Source organism: Hesperophylax consimilis, chromosome 4 (genome assembly GCF_061612785.1).
Source record: "Hesperophylax consimilis isolate HC1 chromosome 4, BYU_Hcon_1.0, whole genome shotgun sequence".
Classification (NCBI taxonomy): Eukaryota; Metazoa; Arthropoda; class Insecta; order Trichoptera; family Limnephilidae; genus Hesperophylax; species Hesperophylax consimilis.
In genome coordinates, this window is record NC_142839.1 from 39763984 (window position 1) to 39785113 (window position 21130).

Here is a 21130-nt window from a genome sequence, read left to right on the forward strand (position 1 = left end):
TTCAGTTCTGTCAAGCAACTAGCCTATACTGTTATAATAACAGAACTTGAATAGTACTTTCACAGAACCCGAAAATGAACGTTGATAATTTATATGTTTGTCTAGCGCCGTGTAGGGCGATATGTCGGCGTTAGGGATCAGCGCCTTTGGGCCTTGGCATTTCGACGCCTGAAGCGGACTGCTCCAATTGCCCCCGCATCGGGCCGGCCCTGTGTCCATCCTTAGTGTAAGGTAAGAAAAATCAATTTTATTCATTTGCATTATCTCGACCACGCATACTAGGCGCATGCCCCTCTCATGGCAGTTGTTTATAGGCTATATTACACTGTGCTAAGAAGAAATATAAATGTAGAAACAATATTTAAAAAAAAAACAAAAACTAGATAAACATATTATTTTAGAAGAATTTACTAATTTTTAACCGCGATTATATTTGAGAGTTAGAAAAAAAAAGTTACTTAGGTACGTACCAACGAAATAAAATAAAGCTTTGTGCATGCACTAAAAAAATTTTTAATATTTTAATTAATATAGTAGATTTTATTAGTAGATATTAATAAAACATAATCGGATTAGTGGATAAGTACACGTAGATAAAACACGTAATAATTTCATGAGAAATTTAATTCAATACAGTATATATGTATACTGTTGTAATAAATTCCTATGGTTTTGAAAAATCTGTATTTTAAGCAAAAATTAACAATATAACAACATCGTTATTTATTCCTCACACGTCCATACAAATTTTCCATTAGTTAATAAAAATATCAATACTATTGTGATTTAACTGTATGTTCCTGTAGGACATGTGATATAGAATAGAAGAAATATTCGTAAATCCCGCCATGGCATATTTTATATGTTGTTAAGTTGGTTAACATGACAAATATTTTCTGACAGTCATGTTTCGACAAATGCGATGATCTAGCTCCCTCTTCTCCGACCTTAATATCAAGTTGGAAGAGGACAAAAGATACGGCCATATTGAAATAGTTTATTCGTAGGAGGACTTGCCAACTTAACTTACTATTTCGTGTTATCACAACTCGCGGAGTCGGTGAATAGTGCTCGGAACATTGACGTCGTAAATTTTCCACAGTTTTGTAGAATTATTTAGAAAATAAAATACTATCATGGTGCGAGCAAAGTTCCTCGTGCTAGTCGCGTTCGTATTTTTGGCATCCGTGCAAGGTAAGGGTATTACAAGAATATCAAATCGGTCTTTTATTGTCATTTTGATTTTTTTTTTCTACGATGCAATGATCACTGCACTCTGTCTTTGTTACCCGTTGGTAACATTTAAATGATCTTAAAACTATTACAAGTATTGGTTTTGCGTTACATTAACAAGTCATTTATAACAAACGAAAGAAGTCATTGTCTAGATTTGGAAATTCAATCAAGTGGGTAGTTTCCGAACAGATTTTTATCGAATGAAAATGAATAGATTCGAAATGTCGCAATACTGCATTTTTAGTATAATTAACAAATGTTTTTTTACAGAATGATTTCACTCCGTGTGCAAGTTTTGTCTTTGTGTGTAGATAGTGGATGTCATTTTTTCTAATTTTTTTTTCTGCCATAATGCCGCTCGCCTTGCTGGGATTACCGCAAATTGCGACGATTTTGTTTACAAGATTGAATCCAATAAACATCATTGTGAAATTTCCTACAAACTTTAGATCACATGATATTTTACAGCAGTTGCACGCTTTTATGCAAATGTTGTAACATGTTTTGCCACAATACTTGACTGGTGCCAAGTACATTTTCCTTATTTTTCACTTTAACACGTTATCCTTGAAATTATCAACCCAGGTACTCAAAATTGTCCTATACATTCTCTATATCGCTTTATAAAAGTTGGAATAGGCCAACTCTGTTTTCTTACTACTGAAAATCTGTCCAAAAACATTTTCCTATCAGATTTGAGTAGTAAGAAGAAAAAAAAACTGGGTAGGTACCTACATAAAACAATCTTTGGCGATAATAATTATTCCTGTAGTTTTATTAATTTATTGTTACATACCAGTGTTTGTGCAACTAATTTTCAAACATTTAGCTAACTACCTACCAATGTTGAAACAGAATACTTGTGACAACAAAATGATAATATTGTCACAATCATCTTTTATCACTCTTTTTTGTATATTTCGCATGTGGTATGCACATTCATGTGAAAACAGACTTTCACAACAATGTGATGAGTAACACCTTGTTTTATGTTTGAGAATGTTCTTAGTATCATGACTATAATTGTGTGATAAATAATAATGTTTATTGTTGCAAGTAGGAAATATATATAATAATATTAATATGGTGGGAATAATGTTGTAATAATTATTAGCACCGTTTTAACACTATTCCCCTTAGATGAATATACAGAAGATTTACTTTTAGTTCGTTATTTCAGTAATTAAAAGGTTACTGAAATAACAAACTGAACTAGGTCCAGTGGACATACTTGAGATTTACTGCGTTTCGTATCTTATATAAGATCGTTGGTCAGATAAGCTGTCACCAACTGCCACAAAAACCTGGAGGCTCTTTGTGAAAAAAAATGGCTCATGCCTTTGAGAGTTGCACAAATCATTCTCGAGCACAAACCAAATCTGATGGAGTTTCTTTCTATTTGTATGTAGTCAAAAATCACTTATAATTTTAATAAATACATTCATTCAAAAGGCTTTTTGCTGCCCGAAAATAGTAATGTCGAATGCAGTAAAATATAATAAAAGTGAGACAATGCAGAAACACACAGGTGCATGAAGAAAAACCCAGTAGTACTCGCTCGTCTTAGTGGCCCACTGACGAAACCCATACAAAATTGCTCGTCGCTCGCTTGTGACGTCTTGCTCGGACCGCAGACATGCTTGCCTGTCAGGGGGCTGCTTAAGCTCGCGGCTGGTGTGAAGATACACGCATACAGAAACGAAGGGCGTTCATAATAATATAGCTGTTTCACCCATACACACTTATTGTTAATGGTTATCCTTTTCTTATGCGTCCATTCTATGCTAGGCAGGCTGCTATATCTAGCTATTTCATCCATTCACACATCGTTATTGGCTATTCTTTTCTTATGTGTTCCGTTACTTGCTATGAATCTAGAAACTGGAATTTACTATATTTTTTGTTTTATTAGTATGAAAATAATGTGTCATTGGTGGTAGCACCGAACTAGGTTCCGTTGGCATACTTGAGATTTACTGCATTCAGTATCGCACATCAAGCTAGACAAGCTGTCAGGTTAGACAAGCTGTCACCAGCTGCCACAAACACGTCGCTCTGGTCTTTTTTTTTGTGTTAAAATGCCTTCCTGCGCTTTTCAGATGTGCAAAAATCATTCTTGAGCAAAAAACAAATCCGATGATTTCCATTTGTAAATACACACAAATCACTTAAACTATTCAAGGCTTTTGGCTACCCGAAATCCGTAAATGTTAAAATAAAATAAAACGAGATAGGGAATGCAGAAATACATAAGTGTAGGAAGGACAACCATAGTGACATTCCGTCATATTTAACTACGCTGCACGCAGTCGGCTTGTGTTGACTGAGTTGTTGATAATACAGCTATTTCATCTGTACGCACGCATCCTTTGAATTGCTATAATTTTTTCATGCATTTCATTTCTTTCTTGGTAGTAACAACAAGAGATGCGCCCGCTGTTGTATTGCTATTTCATCTGCACACACATATTCTCTGAATTGCCATCCCTTTCTTATTCGTTTCATTTTCGCTATTAAAGATCTATGAAAGATCTAATGGACTTTAGTGAAAGTGCCTCTCATGAGAAAATAAATTAGTATGAAGGCGGAGACTGACTTCTAACTTACGAAAAAAGCTTATTACATTACAGCATTTTATTAAGCCTTCGCGAATGTTCGGCTCAACGATGCTTCGATTTTCTTTATTTGTTCGCCGTGCTCGCCTCACAATATTTACTGACCTGTTTTTTTAACAATCGAAGGGCGTCGTGAAGAAACCGACAGCTAGTGGAGCAAGCGGTGCTTGTGGTGAGCATTCGGCTGCTCGATATACTGACTCTCGTAACACTCGGAGTTATAATGTGGATCATTGCAGGCAAATGTTACCATGTTAACAATAATATACTTTACAATTTTAAAGGAATGAACAAGGTTATTTATGCACAAATAAACATAATAAGAAAAGTTAGAAAAAAAAAATCAAGCTGAAAAAAACATTTTTTTAAAACTTTAATTCATCTTTTTTCATTTCGATTTTCCGCCACGGTCCTATGCATCGAACAGCACATCCTAGTTGAGCCATCATTACATCCAATTTCAGAAAAATGCAGGTGTATCCGCGTGTGTGTACGTGATAGCCACAAAAAGTTGATACAATGCATTATCATCTACAACAAGTCTATCTGTATAGTTTCAGCTCGATCGGATGACTGGAAGTGGGTTAATTTCTGTTTCCAATATTTGCAATCATTCATTAACGAAAACAAAAGTGTAATTCAAATAGATTTATTTAAAAAGTAAGCCGTACTTGAAGTAAAGCCGGGAATACACATGCCTGTAGCTGGCACACTTGCATGCAAGCTCCTTGCACATGCCAGCTACTATCAGCCTGTACCTGCCTTGCAAGTAGATTGCACAACATTTGATTTACTGGCATGCAAGTTGAGGGAGGGGACGAGGGGGGCTATGAAACCGGCATGTGTGAACGTCGTGACAGGTACGGGCATGCCAGTAGCTCAGTCTCTCATTAAATTAGCCACACATTGTACTGCCAATTGCAATACGATGATATTTAATTCACTTCGAATGTTTTCCATTGCCAAAAAGCTTGAGACTACTCAGTCTCAGAATGATTTGAGACACGTACTGTCTAGTGACTGGCATGTGTATACGTCTTGCAAATACAGGCATGCAAGGACGCAACTTGCATGCAAGTTTAACTTGCATGTGTATTCTCATCGCGCCAGTAACTTGTACATGCCATTAACATGCATGCAAGCTACTGTTCCATTTTACAGGCATGTGTATCGCCGCCTTAAGACTTTTTTTCAACCAACATGTCATCGACCTATTTATAAAAATTTCTCTGTCAATATCGTGGTGATTAGACAAGCGATCAGTCTGTTGACAGATTCAAATCACCTTTTTACACAAATTTCAATACTGACTGAACATTATTATTATTGCATCATAACATTATTATATTATTGCTCGCCTTTGATAAATATAATGTCTGAAAATTCAAACTATTTTAATATTTTTGGTCTCTCATATCTCATTACACTTCGATCCGAGAAAAGTAGAGGAAACACCCATTCTTGTGTGTTAACCCCCGCTTTGAGATAGTTGACTGGATCTGGAAAATGTGCTACCTAATACGACAGTTATGTTGTTATTGTAGGCATGGTAGGAAACACCCATTCTTGTGTGTTAACCCCCGCTTTGAGATAGTTGACTGGATCTGGAAAATGTGCTACCTAATACGACAGTTATGTTGTTATTGTAGGCATGGTAGGAAACACCCATTCTTGTGTGTTAACCCCCGCTTTGAGATAGTTGACTGGATCTGGAAAATGTGCTACCTAATACGACAGTTATGTTGTTATTGTAGGCATGGTAGGAAACACCCATTCTTGTGTGTTAACCCCCGCTTTGAGATAGTTGACTGGATCTGGAAAATGTGCTACCTAATACGACAGTTATGTTGTTATTGTAGGCATGGTAGGAAACACCCATTCTTGTGTGTTAACCCCCGCTTTGAGATAGTTGACTGGTTCTGGAAAATGTGCTACCTAATACGACAGTTATGTTGTAATTGTAGGCATGGTAGGAAACACCCATTCTTGTGTGTTAACCCCCGCTTTGAGATAGTTGACTGGTTCTGGAAAATGTGCTACCTAATACGACAGTTATGTTGTTATTGTAGGCATGGTAGGAAACACCCATTCTTGTGTGTTAACCCCCGCTTTGAGATAGTTGACTGGATCTGGAAAATGTGCTACCTAATACGACAGTTATGTTATTATTGTAGGCATGGTAGGAAACACCCATTCTTGTGTGTTAACCCCCGCTTTGAGATAGTTGACTGGTTCTGGAAAATGTGCTACCTAATACGACAGTTATGTTGTTATTGTAGGCATGGTAGGAAACACCCATTCTTGTGTGTTAACCCCCGCTTTGAGATAGTTGACTGGTTCTGGAAAATGTGCTACCTAATACGACAGTTATGTTGTTATTGTAGGCATGGTAGGAAACACCCATTCTTGTGTGTTAACCCCCGCTTTGAGATAGTTGACTGGATCTGGAAAATGTGCTACCTAATACGACAGTTATGTTATTATTGTAGGCATGGTAGGAAACACCCATTCTTGTGTGTTAACCCCCGCTTTGAGATAGTTGACTGGTTCTGGAAAATGTGCTACCTAATACGACAGTTATGTTGTTATTGTAGGCATGGTAGGAAACACCCATTCTTGTGTGTTAACCCCCGCTTTGAGATAGTTGACTGGTTCTGGAAAATGTGCTACCTAATACGACAGTTATGTTGTTATTGTAGGCATGGTAGGAAACACCCATTCTTGTGTGTTAACCCCCGCTTTGAGATAGTTGACTGGATCTGGAAAATGTGCTACCTAATACGACAGTTATGTTGTTATTGTAGGCATGGTAGGAAACACCCATTCTTGTGTGTTAACCCCCGCTTTGAGATAGTTGACTGGATCTGGAAAATGTGCTACCTAATACGACAGTTATGTTATTATTGTAGGCATGGTAGGAAACACCCATTCTTGTGTGTTAACCCCCGCTTTGAGATAGTTGACTGGTTCTGGAAAATGTGCTACCTAATACGACAGTTATGTTGTTATTGTAGGCATGGTAGGAAACACCCATTCTTGTGTGTTAACCCCCGCTTTGAGATAGTTGACTGGATCTGGAAAATGTGCTACCTAATACGACAGTTATGTTATTATTGTAGGCATGGTAGGAAACACCCATTCTTGTGTGTTAACCCCCGCTTTGAGATAGTTGACTGGTTCTGGAAAATGTGCTACCTAATACGACAGTTATGTTGTTATTGTAGGCATGGTAGGAAACACCCATTCTTGTGTGTTAACCCCCGCTTTGAGATAGTTGACTGGATCTGGAAAATGTGCTACCTAATACGACAGTTATGTTATTATTTTAGGCATGGTAGGAAACACCCATTCTTGTGTGTTAACCCCCGCTTTGAGATAGTTGACTGGATCTGGAAAATGTGCTACCTAATACGACAGTTATGTTGTTATTGTAGGCATGGTAGGAAACACCCATTCTTGTGTGTTAACCCCCGCTTTGAGATAGTTGACTGGTTCTGGAAAATGTGCTACCTAATACGACAGTTATGTTGTTATTGTAGGCATGGTAGGAAACACCCATTCTTGTGTGTTAACCCCCGCTTTGAGATAGTTGACTGGATCTGGAAAATGTGCTACCTAATACGACAGTTATGTTGTTATTGTAGGCATGGTAGGAAACACCCATTCTTGTGTGTTAACCCCCGCTTTGAGATAGTTGACTGGTTCTGGAAAATGTGCTACCTAATACGACAGTTATGTTGTTATTGTAGGCATGGTAGGAAACACCCATTCTTGTGTGTTAACCCCCGCTTTGAGATAGTTGACTGGATCTGGAAAATGTGCTACCTAATACGACAGTTATGTTATTATTGTAGGCATGGTAGGAAACACCCATTCTTGTGTGTTAACCCCCGCTTTGAGATAGTTGACTGGTTCTGGAAAATGTGCTACCTAATACGACAGTTATGTTGTTATTGTAGGCATGGTAGGAAACACCCATTCTTGTGTGTTAACCCCCGCTTTGAGATAGTTGACTGGATCTGGAAAATGTGCTACCTAATACGACAGTTATGTTATTATTGTAGGCATGGTAGGAAACACCCATTCTTGTGTGTTAACCCCCGCTTTGAGATAGTTGACTGGTTCTGGAAAATGTGCTACCTAATACGACAGTTATGTTGTTATTGTAGGCATGGTAGGAAACACCCATTCTTGTGTGTTAACCCCCGCTTTGAGATAGTTGACTGGATCTGGAAAATGTGCTACCTAATACGACAGTTATGTTATTATTTTAGGCATGGTAGGAAACACCCATTCTTGTGTGTTAACCCCCGCTTTGAGATAGTTGACTGGTTCTGGAAAATGTGCTACCTAATACGACAGTTATGTTGTTATTGTAGGCATGGTAGGAAACACCCATTCTTGTGTGTTAACCCCCGCTTTGAGATAGTTGACTGGATCTGGAAAATGTGCTACCTAATACGACAGTTATGTTGTTATTGTAGGCATGGTAGGAAACACCCATTCTTGTGTGTTAACCCCCGCTTTGAGATAGTTGACTGGATCTGGAAAATGTGCTACCTAATACGACAGTTATGTTATTATTGTAGGCATGGTAGGAAACACCCATTCTTGTGTGTTAACCCCCGCTTTGAGATAGTTGACTGGTTCTGGAAAATGTGCTACCTAATACGACAGTTATGTTGTTATTGTAGGCATGGTAGGAAACACCCATTCTTGTGTGTTAACCCCCGCTTTGAGATAGTTGACTGGATCTGGAAAATGTGCTACCTAATACGACAGTTATGTTATTATTGTAGGCATGGTAGGAAACACCCATTCTTGTGTGTTAACCCCCGCTTTGAGATAGTTGACTGGTTCTGGAAAATGTGCTACCTAATACGACAGTTATGTTGTTATTGTAGGCATGGTAGGAAACACCCATTCTTGTGTGTTAACCCCCGCTTTGAGATAGTTGACTGGATCTGGAAAATGTGCTACCTAATACGACAGTTATGTTATTATTTTAGGCATGGTAGGAAACACCCATTCTTGTGTGTTAACCCCCGCTTTGAGATAGTTGACTGGTTCTGGAAAATGTGCTACCTAATACGACAGTTATGTTGTTATTGTAGGCATGGTAGGAAACACCCATTCTTGTGTGTTAACCCCCGCTTTGAGATAGTTGACTGGATCTGGAAAATGTGCTACATAATATGACAGTTGTGTTTGTTATTATGAATGACAATGAAATAGGCTGTGGCTGAAATAATATTTTATCACTTCAGTAATTGTAAAATCACTTTGTGGCGTGATTTTAATTTAAATAAAATAAATAAATAACCTATAATGTAAAAACAGCAACACAATCTTACGAAGAAACCATTGGTTTTGAAACTTTTCAATCATTTTTGATTAAATATTGATGTTTTCAAAACTCTTTAATTGAATATATTATCATTTATTACCTGCATAATGAATTGTGATTAAAAGTTAGGATAGTAAGTTTAGGCTAAAAAAATAATTGTGTATTCTTTGAAAGTGTACACAATTAAGATTAATTTTACAATGTCGGCGCTTCTTTTGCATTAAAGCGTTGTCCTGCTTGACGTTTATTACATGTTGTTAGGTTATTTACAACTGTCTTACAGCTGTACTGCCGCGGTAACTAAAAACACTCAACTACCAAATAACATAGTCAAACCCGCAAACTCCTGGCTCATTGAATGTTGAAACTTGCTTTAATAATTAATGGCTTATCGGTTGATTGATATATTTATGGTGAATTTTTTCAATGACGTCTTGTGTTTGCTGCCCTTCAATGTTCCCCTGTTGCCGCTGAGTATATCACCGCCCTCCTTGCAATATTGCCCACTTTGGGAACCAATGGCTTAGAAAATTAAGCTACGCAATGTCGCCCCTTATGTCTTTGAATGGATTAATATCCTATAGATCGGCTGAGATGGTGCAACTGTATTATGACTATTTACACCAATTATTATTACTTCTATTAAAATCATGTTTGACCTCTGTGGTTAACGACTCTGTGATAATAATTTTGTTGACAGAAAGGTACCGTGCTTCCTGCCAATATTATTATACATGAATTTGATTTGAAATAGAATCATGCTAGATAGGCTTTCTGGGGATGATCATTATGGTGATAATTTCATTGTTGACACTCGTAAATATTTATTTAAAAGTATGCTAAAATGTCATTTTACACTAAAATAAAATATTTTTTTTTTTACGTTAGTAAATTTTTAAGGGTACTTTTCTAAATGAAAAATAAAAACATTCCCGGGTTGTGAATGAATAATCTGATATTATTTTAAAAGTGAATTATTAAAAACTGTGATTGTAGATTGTGCTATGTGGAGGAATTAGAGGATTGAACCCTCAACCCGACTCTTTTGATTGCCCCGTTACAAACCGGTCTATTTTTCCTATTTGTATTGTGCTTTTCAATAATTATTGGTAGGTTTACAAATCGATGGCCTAGCGCAAGCATGTGTTTAGGCGAAGCTTAATGCCAAATCACTATTTTGGTTAATATTTATAACGAATTGGTGTACATTATGAATACCATAGACATATGAATATTAGTAGACCTGCCCTAAGTGATTAAAAGCGTATTATCCCCACTCCCCATACCGGTTCCATTGGAGCCGGCTGTGCTCGCGTATGGCCTCAAGTGAAATTTGAAAACGTGACGTCATCATTCTTGTGCGAACTATGGTCGAGGCATCATCGGTTCATTTTACGAAATAACACGGCAAAATGTTGACTTGTGCTATGAAAACTTGTAAAAATAGATGTGAAAAAGAGAATAAACCCAATTGTCGTATTACATTCCATATATAAGCATTATTTTACTTTATTTTAAGCATATTCACATCGTATAATATGGATCAGTTGTAGAAACATATACTATCACATTGAGAAACGTCTGGACGCGAAACACAAAGCTGATTGGTTGCTGGGAAGTAAATTATGAACATTTATAAAAGTGTCTTAACTAAATACTTAAACGAAATATTCGACTCTGAAAATAGAAGAAATTTTTTGCCGAATTTGGACTTCGCAAATTTGTTCATAACGTGGCGAGTATTTTGCGCTCCCATGTAAAAATGTCTATTCATTCAAAAGCAGATTTTACTTTTAAGAAGTAAATGGTGATATTATAATGCGAGATGCCTATTTACTGTCAGATTGATTTATTGACGAATCACAGTCAGCTTTACCCCCTTCGTTCTTCAACAGTTGATTTTACCCCTCGCCATTATCTTCTCGTCTATTAATTCCTATGTCTGTGATGAATACCAAAAAATATGCTTTAGATAAATTGAAGGTTTTCCTATCGTTTCGCTTGAGTAAAAATACAAATAAAAAAATAATATACTCTATAAATAATTTTTCAATAGAAATGTATGAACGCATAAAGGATAATGCTGCTCCACTACCGTCACTTAATACATTTTTATTTCAGTTTCCATGTATTTAAAAAAAAAATATATTCCTTTAAAACCTAATTAACGTCTAATTCAGTCGGCTGTCAGAGGTAGTCAGAAAAAAATATTGTTTAGTATCACATTTTATCTTAAGGTGAAGCTTAATGCTAAATCAGTATCTTGATTAATCTTTATAACGTGCATTATGAATACCAAAAATATGCTTTAGATAAATTGAAGGTTTTCCTATCGTTTCGCTTGAGTAGAATACAAATAAAAAAATAAATTACTCAATAAAAAATATAAATGTAAACTAATAATTGAAATATTTTTTCAATAGAAATGTACGAACGCGTAAAGGAAACAACTTTAAAAAAATACAGTATTATAGCTAAGATATCTCTGACATATATAGTTATCTCTGACAGTTTCACTTAATTAACTTTTTTGCTTTCTTATAAAATTATTTACAAAATAAATAAAAATCAGTGAAATCAATAAATGCTTGAAATCAAACGTTTCTAGACTCCATTTGTCAAGCGATTTTAATGCCTATTACCAAGAATATACACATTTTTGGCTTGTAGCTTTCACTTAAGTGCAATTTGAAGATTTAATTAGTAAGAATACTCGCGGTTAAAGATGTAAAGCAAAAAAAATAATTTTAATCTCCGCTTTTTATCCATTCTAGATGAAATAAGTCATGTAAATTTCCTACAAAATGTCTATTTACAAAGTTAGTAATCTTGATAAATGCCTTACAAAAAACTGCACTTAACACATGTTTGCGCTAGGCCATTGAAGTAATCGCTTAAAATCCATGGGACACCCTAAAAAAAAGTTACCAACAGAGTCTGCTTTCATATTTCACAGAAGGGTTAAAGATCTCAAGGGTGTCTATCTCTGCTTTTTATACGATAAGATCCACCTTAAGACTATTATTTGATGTTGAGTCAGTTTCGATACTTCAATGCCTGATCTTGTGTATTCTATATATTAGTGATAACAACATGAAATATAATATTAGTAAGTTAACCTGGTGAACAGTATTCTATGTTTATCTAGGCAATATGATCAAATAATAACCAACGCAAAGAGAGATAATATGTACGTGCAATGTGAATTGGTTGATACTCAAATGGATGTAAAATCATGTCATTCTCATCATCGCGAGGCACCGTTGAGAACATTGCTATCGAACGCGATGACTAATCCTTGTTCCTTATCAACAGAGTACATGAACAATCAGACTTTATATTAACATGTACATTTTTTACTCTTTTGTCATGATATCCGCCTGGATATTAGTGCAGAAAAATTATATTCATTTTATAAATATTGTTACGTAAAAAATGTTCATGGTATCATTTAGTTTTATAGTTTATTTAACCCTTCGGATATGATTTCAGATTTTTATGGCCAAAAGTATTATAGTAATTTTTTTTGGGCTATTATGCCATGCTGCGCTACCTCCTTCTTTAGCCAACGTTTCGGGCAGCATTATAGTGTCCAGCATCAGGGCAAATGTGTTAAGCTTGCGATGATGTGTGTCCTTATGTATGTAAATGTGATACCTTGTTGCTAACTCGAATTCTCTAAGAGCTGGTATAGCAGTATAATTTTAAAATGTTTTCTGCATTTAGTTTTGGTATAGCCATCAATTACCGAATACCAAAATCTATCAGCCCCACCATCTTTATTACTATTAATGTGATTTTTTATAAATTTCAATCGCCTCCGTAATTAAGTATGCTCTTTGTGTTTTGGGTCTTCCCGTAGGAAAAAATCCAAAGTAAATGGCCGGTTTCAAATAAATGCTCGGCGTTTGTTGATTTGTCAGGGTGGCCGAATTTACATAGGCGGAAGTGTTCTGATATCCTTTTAGAGATCGTCCGTTCTGTCTGGCATACATAAACTACGGTTTATGTACGTCAGACAGAACAGAATATCTCCAAAAGAATGACCGCAAAAGCATTGAAATGTACACCTCCATGAAACCAAGGGTTCCGAATGCAATTTGAGAAAAATTTATGAATTTTTTTTACTAAGAATTTTTATATGAAACAACAACAAAAGTTTATAATACATTTATCTAATAAAATGTGTTTTTTTTGTTATCGGTAATTTTTTTTATATATTTATTAGTTTTTATTATTATTATTTTTTTGTTCTGTTGAAAAGTTAATAAAACAATTGAAATCAACAATTTAAACGTGCTTGAAACTTTGGGTGGGACATTCAAATAATTTAGACTTTCCATTGCCTGGTTTGTGGCATTTAAGCAACAAATACCACCGTAAGTTTACTTAACCACTCAGAACATTAGAACGTCAAAAGACGTAAATATGATAATAGCGGTCAAGACATTAGAACGTCTTTTCACGTAAACGCGCGAGATTTTACAAAAATCGATTTATTTCCATCACTAGTATACGGATTGCCATGATTTAAAAAACAGAGTATCGATAATGAATAACGCTACGCGTCTGTATTCAACAATATCTATGGAACGTAGAACTGCATTATCTAAGCCGATGGAATCTGTCATCTTGTTCGTTCATAATTTATTGCGTTTCTAAATAATTTATTAAAAATATTTTTGTTTGGACGGTTAATATTTTGAGGTGACTAATAGTTTTTAATTATATTTCTTCAATATATAAAGTGTTATTTCTTTATGATACTCAGAAAAAAGTACATTTTTCACGGCTTTGAAATAATGGTTATCGATTCTTACATATTTTTGACGTTTTCATAAAATATATATTTAGAAATGCAAATATTTACTTATAACAACACAATGCAATAGAGGATTTCATAATCTTTCCAAAACATTTTTTAGAATGAGGCTACGTTTCCCAAGACGTGAGTTATGATGCTTTTAGCAAAACTCGTAAATAACACAAAAATTATCACGTTTTCACAGTTCTCAAAGGAACACATAGTATATAAATGTCTTTGTCTGAGAGGTTAAATTTGAATTGTATCTGCATTAATTAAAGTTAATTTCACAACAATAATGTTATTTTTCTTTCAGGTCAAGGTTCAAAAAATGATAGTTTCCATAAGAACAAGCACTCAAATGGCAAAGAAAAATCCAGTCTAGATGTGGTGCCCGGTGATTCCACTATGGCTTTCCCTGAAGGCTCAAATGAGAGCTCCCACAAAAAGAACCTAGCAAATAGTAAAGAAAACTTCCCCCTTGATGTCATTGAAACGGGCCATCCTAATAATACAACTGAGGCCCCCAAGACAACAACTGAAGCCCCCAAGACAACAACTGAGGCCCCCAAGACAACAACTGAGGCTCCCAAGACAACAACGGCTGCCCCCATCACAACGCCGGCACCCCCCGCGCCCACTACTCCCCTGCCCCCCGCGGCCAGTGGAAAATGGGCCTACTTTGATGAGAACAACAAGACCTGCGTCATCGTGCAGATGGCTGTGCAGTTCAACATCACCTACCTAGCCAAAGGTAAAAATATTCATAATTTATTTACACCATACTTTGAAAATGTGAAAAATGTTAACTTCGGTACTGGTAAGTTACACACACACATTCAAGCAATTCAACTGCTGTTATCTTTACTAGTGAACATAGATAATATATATTTTATTTATTAATAAAAATTTTGTACATAACATAATAAATAATTCAGGTTTTACGTTGGGTTATTTTGTATCTTATGATTTATATTGCTCTTCCATTAGAAGCATTGGCTTGTGGGTGAAAGAGGAGGCGCACATTTGATAAAAATTAGTTTAACAATATATTTATGGTAAATGCATAATTTTATCAAATACCTACTTATAAATTTCTGTTAGAATTAAGGATTAAATTATATATATATATATATATATACAAACTTGGTTATAAAGAGCACGAGGGTACCGACTGAATTTGCTGTTATAGCCGTTAATCGTTATATCCAAAATAAGTTTTTTTAAAAGTCATATGTACCTAGCTATCCACCTGCCTCTACTATAAATATATTCGCAAAACTACAGTACATTTTCAAAATAAAAGTAGGTATTAGGTACTTATTAAAAAAAATATTAGAAAAATACACTTTTATTACTCAATTTTATTATCATTGATTGTTTTAAAGATTTCGCTTTCATGCTTCTCAATTTCTTCTTCAAAACAATCAATGCATTATAACTATCATCATCTATTAATTCTGCATATAATTATTTACAATAAAACTTATATATTTAAAATCGGCTTTTGTTGACCTATAAGGCCAGCGCCACACTTGACGGAAATTCCGACGCGTAACTTCCGCGGGAGTCAATCCGTTACCATACGTTGCATCCACACTGAATATTCAGTGGCGGATTATCAGTCGACTCTATTTTGCACTTCGATAATAAATCGTTCAGTTTCGAACATCCTGTGCGTGCGTCGTCGCCGCGTGTTATCCGCCGAATGTGGCGCGATGCATACAAATACTTGGAATGCGACGTTGCCGATCTTCCGCCGACGGAAGATCGGTGCACGGAGGACGGAGCAGACGCGAGAGTCGGCGGTCCGCCACGGAGCGACCGATCGTCCGCGACGGAACGACCGATCTTCCGCGTAGTGTGCCCGCTATTTGTAATTTATATGCAATTACATGTATTGGCGTTCCGTCGCGAAAGATCCGCGGCAGAATTTCCGTCGAGTGTGGCGCTGGCCTATGAATAGATCTTTTTTAAGCCATAATGTTTTCCGAAATTATGTTTATGATTAGATCTTTGTATTATATAAATTGCAGACTAATGTTTGCGCTTTAAAATGACTGCAAATGTTATTTCAAAAATAACCTGCATTTATCTGCTGTCACGACTTCTGCCAATAATTAATATAATTGTTCATAATCACTCACCACCAAGTTGTAAAACCCTTGGTCAAAGGACATATGTTTTGAAACAAGATTCTTGCTATTATGTATGTACCAGAGCCTTACAAAAAAAAAAATGTGCAGGTAGGTACCCAATTTATTTTATATATTTATTCAGAATAAGTACCTACTTGTTAATTAAACCTTGGTATACCCCGCGGAACGATTGCATGTCCTTTTTCATGCAAAACTTAAATTTTGATTTGAGGCTAAAATACTTAACCAAACTGAATAATTACAAATTTTAATCGAAAGGTTTAGGCTAATATCTAGTACGGATATGTGCTACTTTCTATTTGTTATTTCAGTTTTAAAATATAGGCCATTGAATTCAGTTTGTCGTGATTTTCGACGCAACTTGGTCAATTATTTGCGAGTTAATGATAATTATGTAAAAAAAAAATTTGCTGTTTTAAAAATATAATGAAATTAAAAAAAGGGACACATGGGTGGATAAACCTTACTGTAACTAGATGACATTTTTTTTCAGTTTAAATAAGAATATTATAATTACACAATTTAACAAACATATTATTAACTTCTATCACAAATAGTTTTTTTTTTACAAAAGCTGCAACCTTGCAGCCACAGAATAAAGAAGAAAACTAGAAGTGTCTTCCATACAGATTTAAATGGAAACAAATCTTCCATGTAACCCACTAACCCGGCCCTCAGTCTCACTTGTACTCGCCCGATATAGTAGATCTCCATCATATTTGAATTTCGTAATTGTATTGGAAATTTAAGCCTCGACTAGGCAAATATTTGGTTCTGTTCATTTGAATTTCGTAAACACAATTTTAAACAAATATTTAGATCTCGAAACGTGCCCACAAGACATTCTTGTATTCTATGCCTGCAGCAGTCTGAAAAGATTAATATTTTAGGTACTTATTATTTGAAATCATTTTGAAAAGTTAGGTTTCATCTACGGAATCATTTAGCAAAAAGCCTAGATCAGCTTCAAAATAATTAGGGATCTTACCTGCATACCCTGGTTTTTTTAAACTGGCAATCCTAACGGCTTTGTTTATTTCCAGATGGCAGTATGAACCAGGCCTTGTTTGACCTGCCCGAGAACACGACAAAGGTGGTGGCCGGGTCCTGCGGCAACGAGACGCAGTTCATCAAGCTGGTGTGGCCTGTCGGCGGCAACCTGCCCGCCAACTTTACCAACAATCTTACGCTCACCTTCGACAAGAACGCCACCACCAGCCGCTTCAGCCTGCAGAAGGTGGATGTCTCCATTGTGCAGGATGCGGCGCACTTCCCCGAAACTGCTGGTAAATAACCTGATACCTTAACCTGATTTACGCACTTGTCACATTCGTCATCTATCTGCGGCTATCCCCCATGTAAGGATATCTCATACTTTGTGGCTTATAAGAATTCATTAAAACACAAAATTATTATGTTATTGTCTCTTGGTGGGATTGATTCTTTTGAAATCGCCAACTTTGTAACACATGCAGTTTATGTACATGCAGTTTGACATGCTTAAAGTGTCCATCAATTCGTTAATTCCTCTTTATGCTAGCGGTGTTAGCTGTACAATGAAATCAACCTGAATCAAATTTTCCATATCAATTCAAGCAATTTTTGACATGTTATGTCAAGTTTGCAAAAACTTTTTGAGCTTTTGCTTGTCATAATGTGCCTTATTTATAGAACCTTAAAATATTTATTTATTTATTTTTCATGTTCTCCGTAAAACGGTTATTCACCAATACATTATGGAGAAGATTACAAATTAGACAAAAAGTATAGCAAAACACATAAAAAGGTCAGTTTCACTACTTTGTGACATACGTCAAAAGATAATTGTTAAACTGCCTGTAGGTTACGTTAAAAATGTCGATGGTCAATGCAGACTCGTTGAGCAGTTCAGTCGCTCTGTTGACTGGGGCGTTCTGATAGGCAGAAGTCCTCGCTTTTGGAGCATAAAAAAGGGTATGGGACCTTCCACGAGTATACTTGTCTGGGACATATAAGTTAATCTCTTTCAAAATAGGTGGATTATGTATAGTTCCAGAGATTATCTTAAAAAAATGTTTTCCTAAAAATATTTTTCGGCGGACTTCTAATGTATTAAGATCGAGCATTCCTGCTAAGAATAAGGATGGATACAGGAAAGGGTAGTACATATATATTAATATGGAATAAACTGCGAAATCTAGGTGGATTCATTGGCTTTAAACCACAGTAAGCAGTTAATAAGTTTCAATATTAATATTTTGAGAAATAATATGATAAATGCATATATATACAACCAATCGCTCGTGCACTCACTGTGAGCATATAAGCATTATTATGCTTATTAGCGATCACGGTGCGGTCCTGCTGCTGAGAGCTCCATTCTAACCTCTCTTTATGTAACTGTCATTAATGAGAAAGAGGGTGATATTCCAACGCTATACAGGGTGTCCGGGGGTAAAGTGAACAAACTTCAGGAGGTGCTTGAATCTAAATAACTTTTTTCCCCATCCAAAAATATTTTTCCATAGAAGAATATTATTTTTTCCATACAAACAATTCAACTTTTGTACCTTAAAACGTCGAAATTTCGAAAAACGTTAATAATCTTTTTTACTCGTACTATCATGTAGAATCACCCCACCTTAGTCAATAATAGCAACACTTAAAATAAATTATAAGTGTACTTAAGGTTAATCACTACGGTCGTTGTAATCTACAAGTTCATTATGGTGTAATTATTTTATTAAAATGCGCTTTTTGTAAATTATGCTTTAAAGTATTAAGACAAATTAATTGTTTGCGCCCGTACATATGTAATATGATTACAAATAAATAGTTTTGTCCATATAAAAACGCAATTCTTTCTAAAAAGGCATACAAATACAAAATTGTATTGATGATTCAAACCAGTATTGTATTTGTATGCCTTTCTTGAAAGAATTGAGTTTGTATACAGAACAATTTTCAATAATATATATTACATACAGATTGGCAATAATTTTGTTTGCTGTGACAGACAAGCATTTTTATCAGGGTTTATTTGTTATCAATATTTAATCTTTGTCCTATTTACTTTTATTGTACTTGATTAACAACAAATCAATTAATAAAAATAGTATGTTGCGGCTTATAAATTATCTACACAAATTGTAAATACTATTTCTTCTTTACCATTCAACTACTAATAATAATAAATGAATGCTAGTTTAATTGTATAATGTACTTGTTGCACTTGTTTTACCACTAATTTCCGGACACCATGTATCCTTCTGTTTCTTTATTGTACCACAATGTCTTGCAACCTGACTATAGCCACAAACTAACACTAATTTTATCCAAATTCAAACCAACATTTTCATCTGGTAGTGATGGATACATAATGGAAACAATAAAATACTTACAAGACGAACTTATCAAACATTGCAGAAAGCAGATTTCCATCACAACTCAAACTAGGGACTATCTAAATGGTGTTAAAAATTGATAAGAATGTCCTCAGTACAAAAAAGACTTAATCAAGAGCTGCATGGCTCTTTGGCAATCACTGTTAGAATATGGTATAATCAGATGGGGCAGTGCAAATGAAAATTTCTTAAAATCACTAATTAAAACCCAAAAAGCTTTGATAAAAATTATTCTGAAAGTCCCTCTAAGACCCGCCTCACAACGCTGCCCAACCGGGTGGTGCCATAACAACCCTGCCTTTATACTGTATAGACAGGGGCGCTCTTGTGAGGTGTCACATACAAAAATTAAAAAACAATTGGCACTGATGAAATTTTCAACAATCCTTAACACTTTTCTGGTGAGTGTTTTTTGCGCTGGCGTTACGCTGTCTCCAAGAGAAAATAAAGGTCCCGCGCAAATTAGTTTTAAATCGCTATATCTTTAAAATATTTCAATAAAAATTTCTATGTAGTAACTCAGCATACCTAAGCTATAAAAGTACTAAACGCAAATCGAATATTATTTTAAATGCAAATCAATTAACCTTGTAATATGTTTTTTACGGTTCGCCTATCGGTATTTGCCCATATCTGCGTTCTTTAAATATGCCCGACATCTCTCGCTCGCCTGCACATAGGAGTTGAGTGGGGCGGAACAGAGATAGATATTCGAATCGGGTTTCACGGTCATAAAAACCATTATTCCAGGAATTGAATTATTATTATAACAAATAATATATTATCCTTTTGTTGAAATACCGATGAAAACGAAAGGCACGAAGATAAATATAAAAAGAAAACTTGCATTATGATTCAACAATTATGTACATATAGTTGGGACCTTTACAAAAAAATTGGTATATAATATTCATATAAAAACATTGAATAATTCTGTCTTTTCTGCCATCGAAATGAGGCCAGTGTAAAAGGTAGAACTACCCGGCGTTAAGCATCAATCGACCGAACGGGTAGAAATACCTTTCCCGGCTGAAGTCTGTTAACATCACAACAATTTTATAATAAAACTAACTAAATACAATATACAAAATATGTATATCAACTGATACACTAGATCTCAGGGTCAAAGCGTATCCAACAAGCAACTACAAATACAACATTTCAGCAAAAACATAACCAACGAACAACTACAAACACAACATTTGACCAAAAACATATCCAACGAGCAAATACAAATACAACATTTGAACAAAAACATATCCAACAAGCAAATACAAATACAACATTTCAGCAAAAACATATCCAACGAACAACTACAAATACAACATTTGAGCAAAAAAGCTTCCTATACTATAGTGCAAAACTCTAGAACAAAATCCCACTGAAAAAAATATTATAACATAAAACTCAAATAAAAAGCTGGATTCATAATAAGAGAGTTCAGAAATAGAAAATATTCAGACACCAAAAACAGACTAAAAAACTGAAACCACTCAACTGCACTGAAAATCTCCGTATAATATATTCATAATTATTTCAGAAAAAAACAATGCATAATATATTTATAATTACTTACTTCATGTTAT

At 35.2% G+C, this 21130-nt stretch overlaps 1 protein-coding gene across 1 annotated transcript in view; it reads left to right on the forward strand.

The window, feature by feature from the left end:
* Positions 1-1011: 1011 nt before the first annotated feature.
* The window catches only part of LOC149424715 (lysosome-associated membrane glycoprotein 1-like), a 28081-nt gene continuing 7962 nt past the window's right edge, over positions 1012-21130 (forward strand). The window contains exons 1-3 of the mRNA XM_089630961.1: positions 1012-1194; positions 14319-14756; positions 17205-17447. Of these exons, the coding sequence (XP_089487087.1) occupies positions 1137-1194; positions 14319-14756; positions 17205-17447 (739 nt within the window). The 5' untranslated portion in view covers positions 1012-1136. The remainder of the gene's footprint in view (positions 1195-14318; positions 14757-17204; positions 17448-21130) is intronic.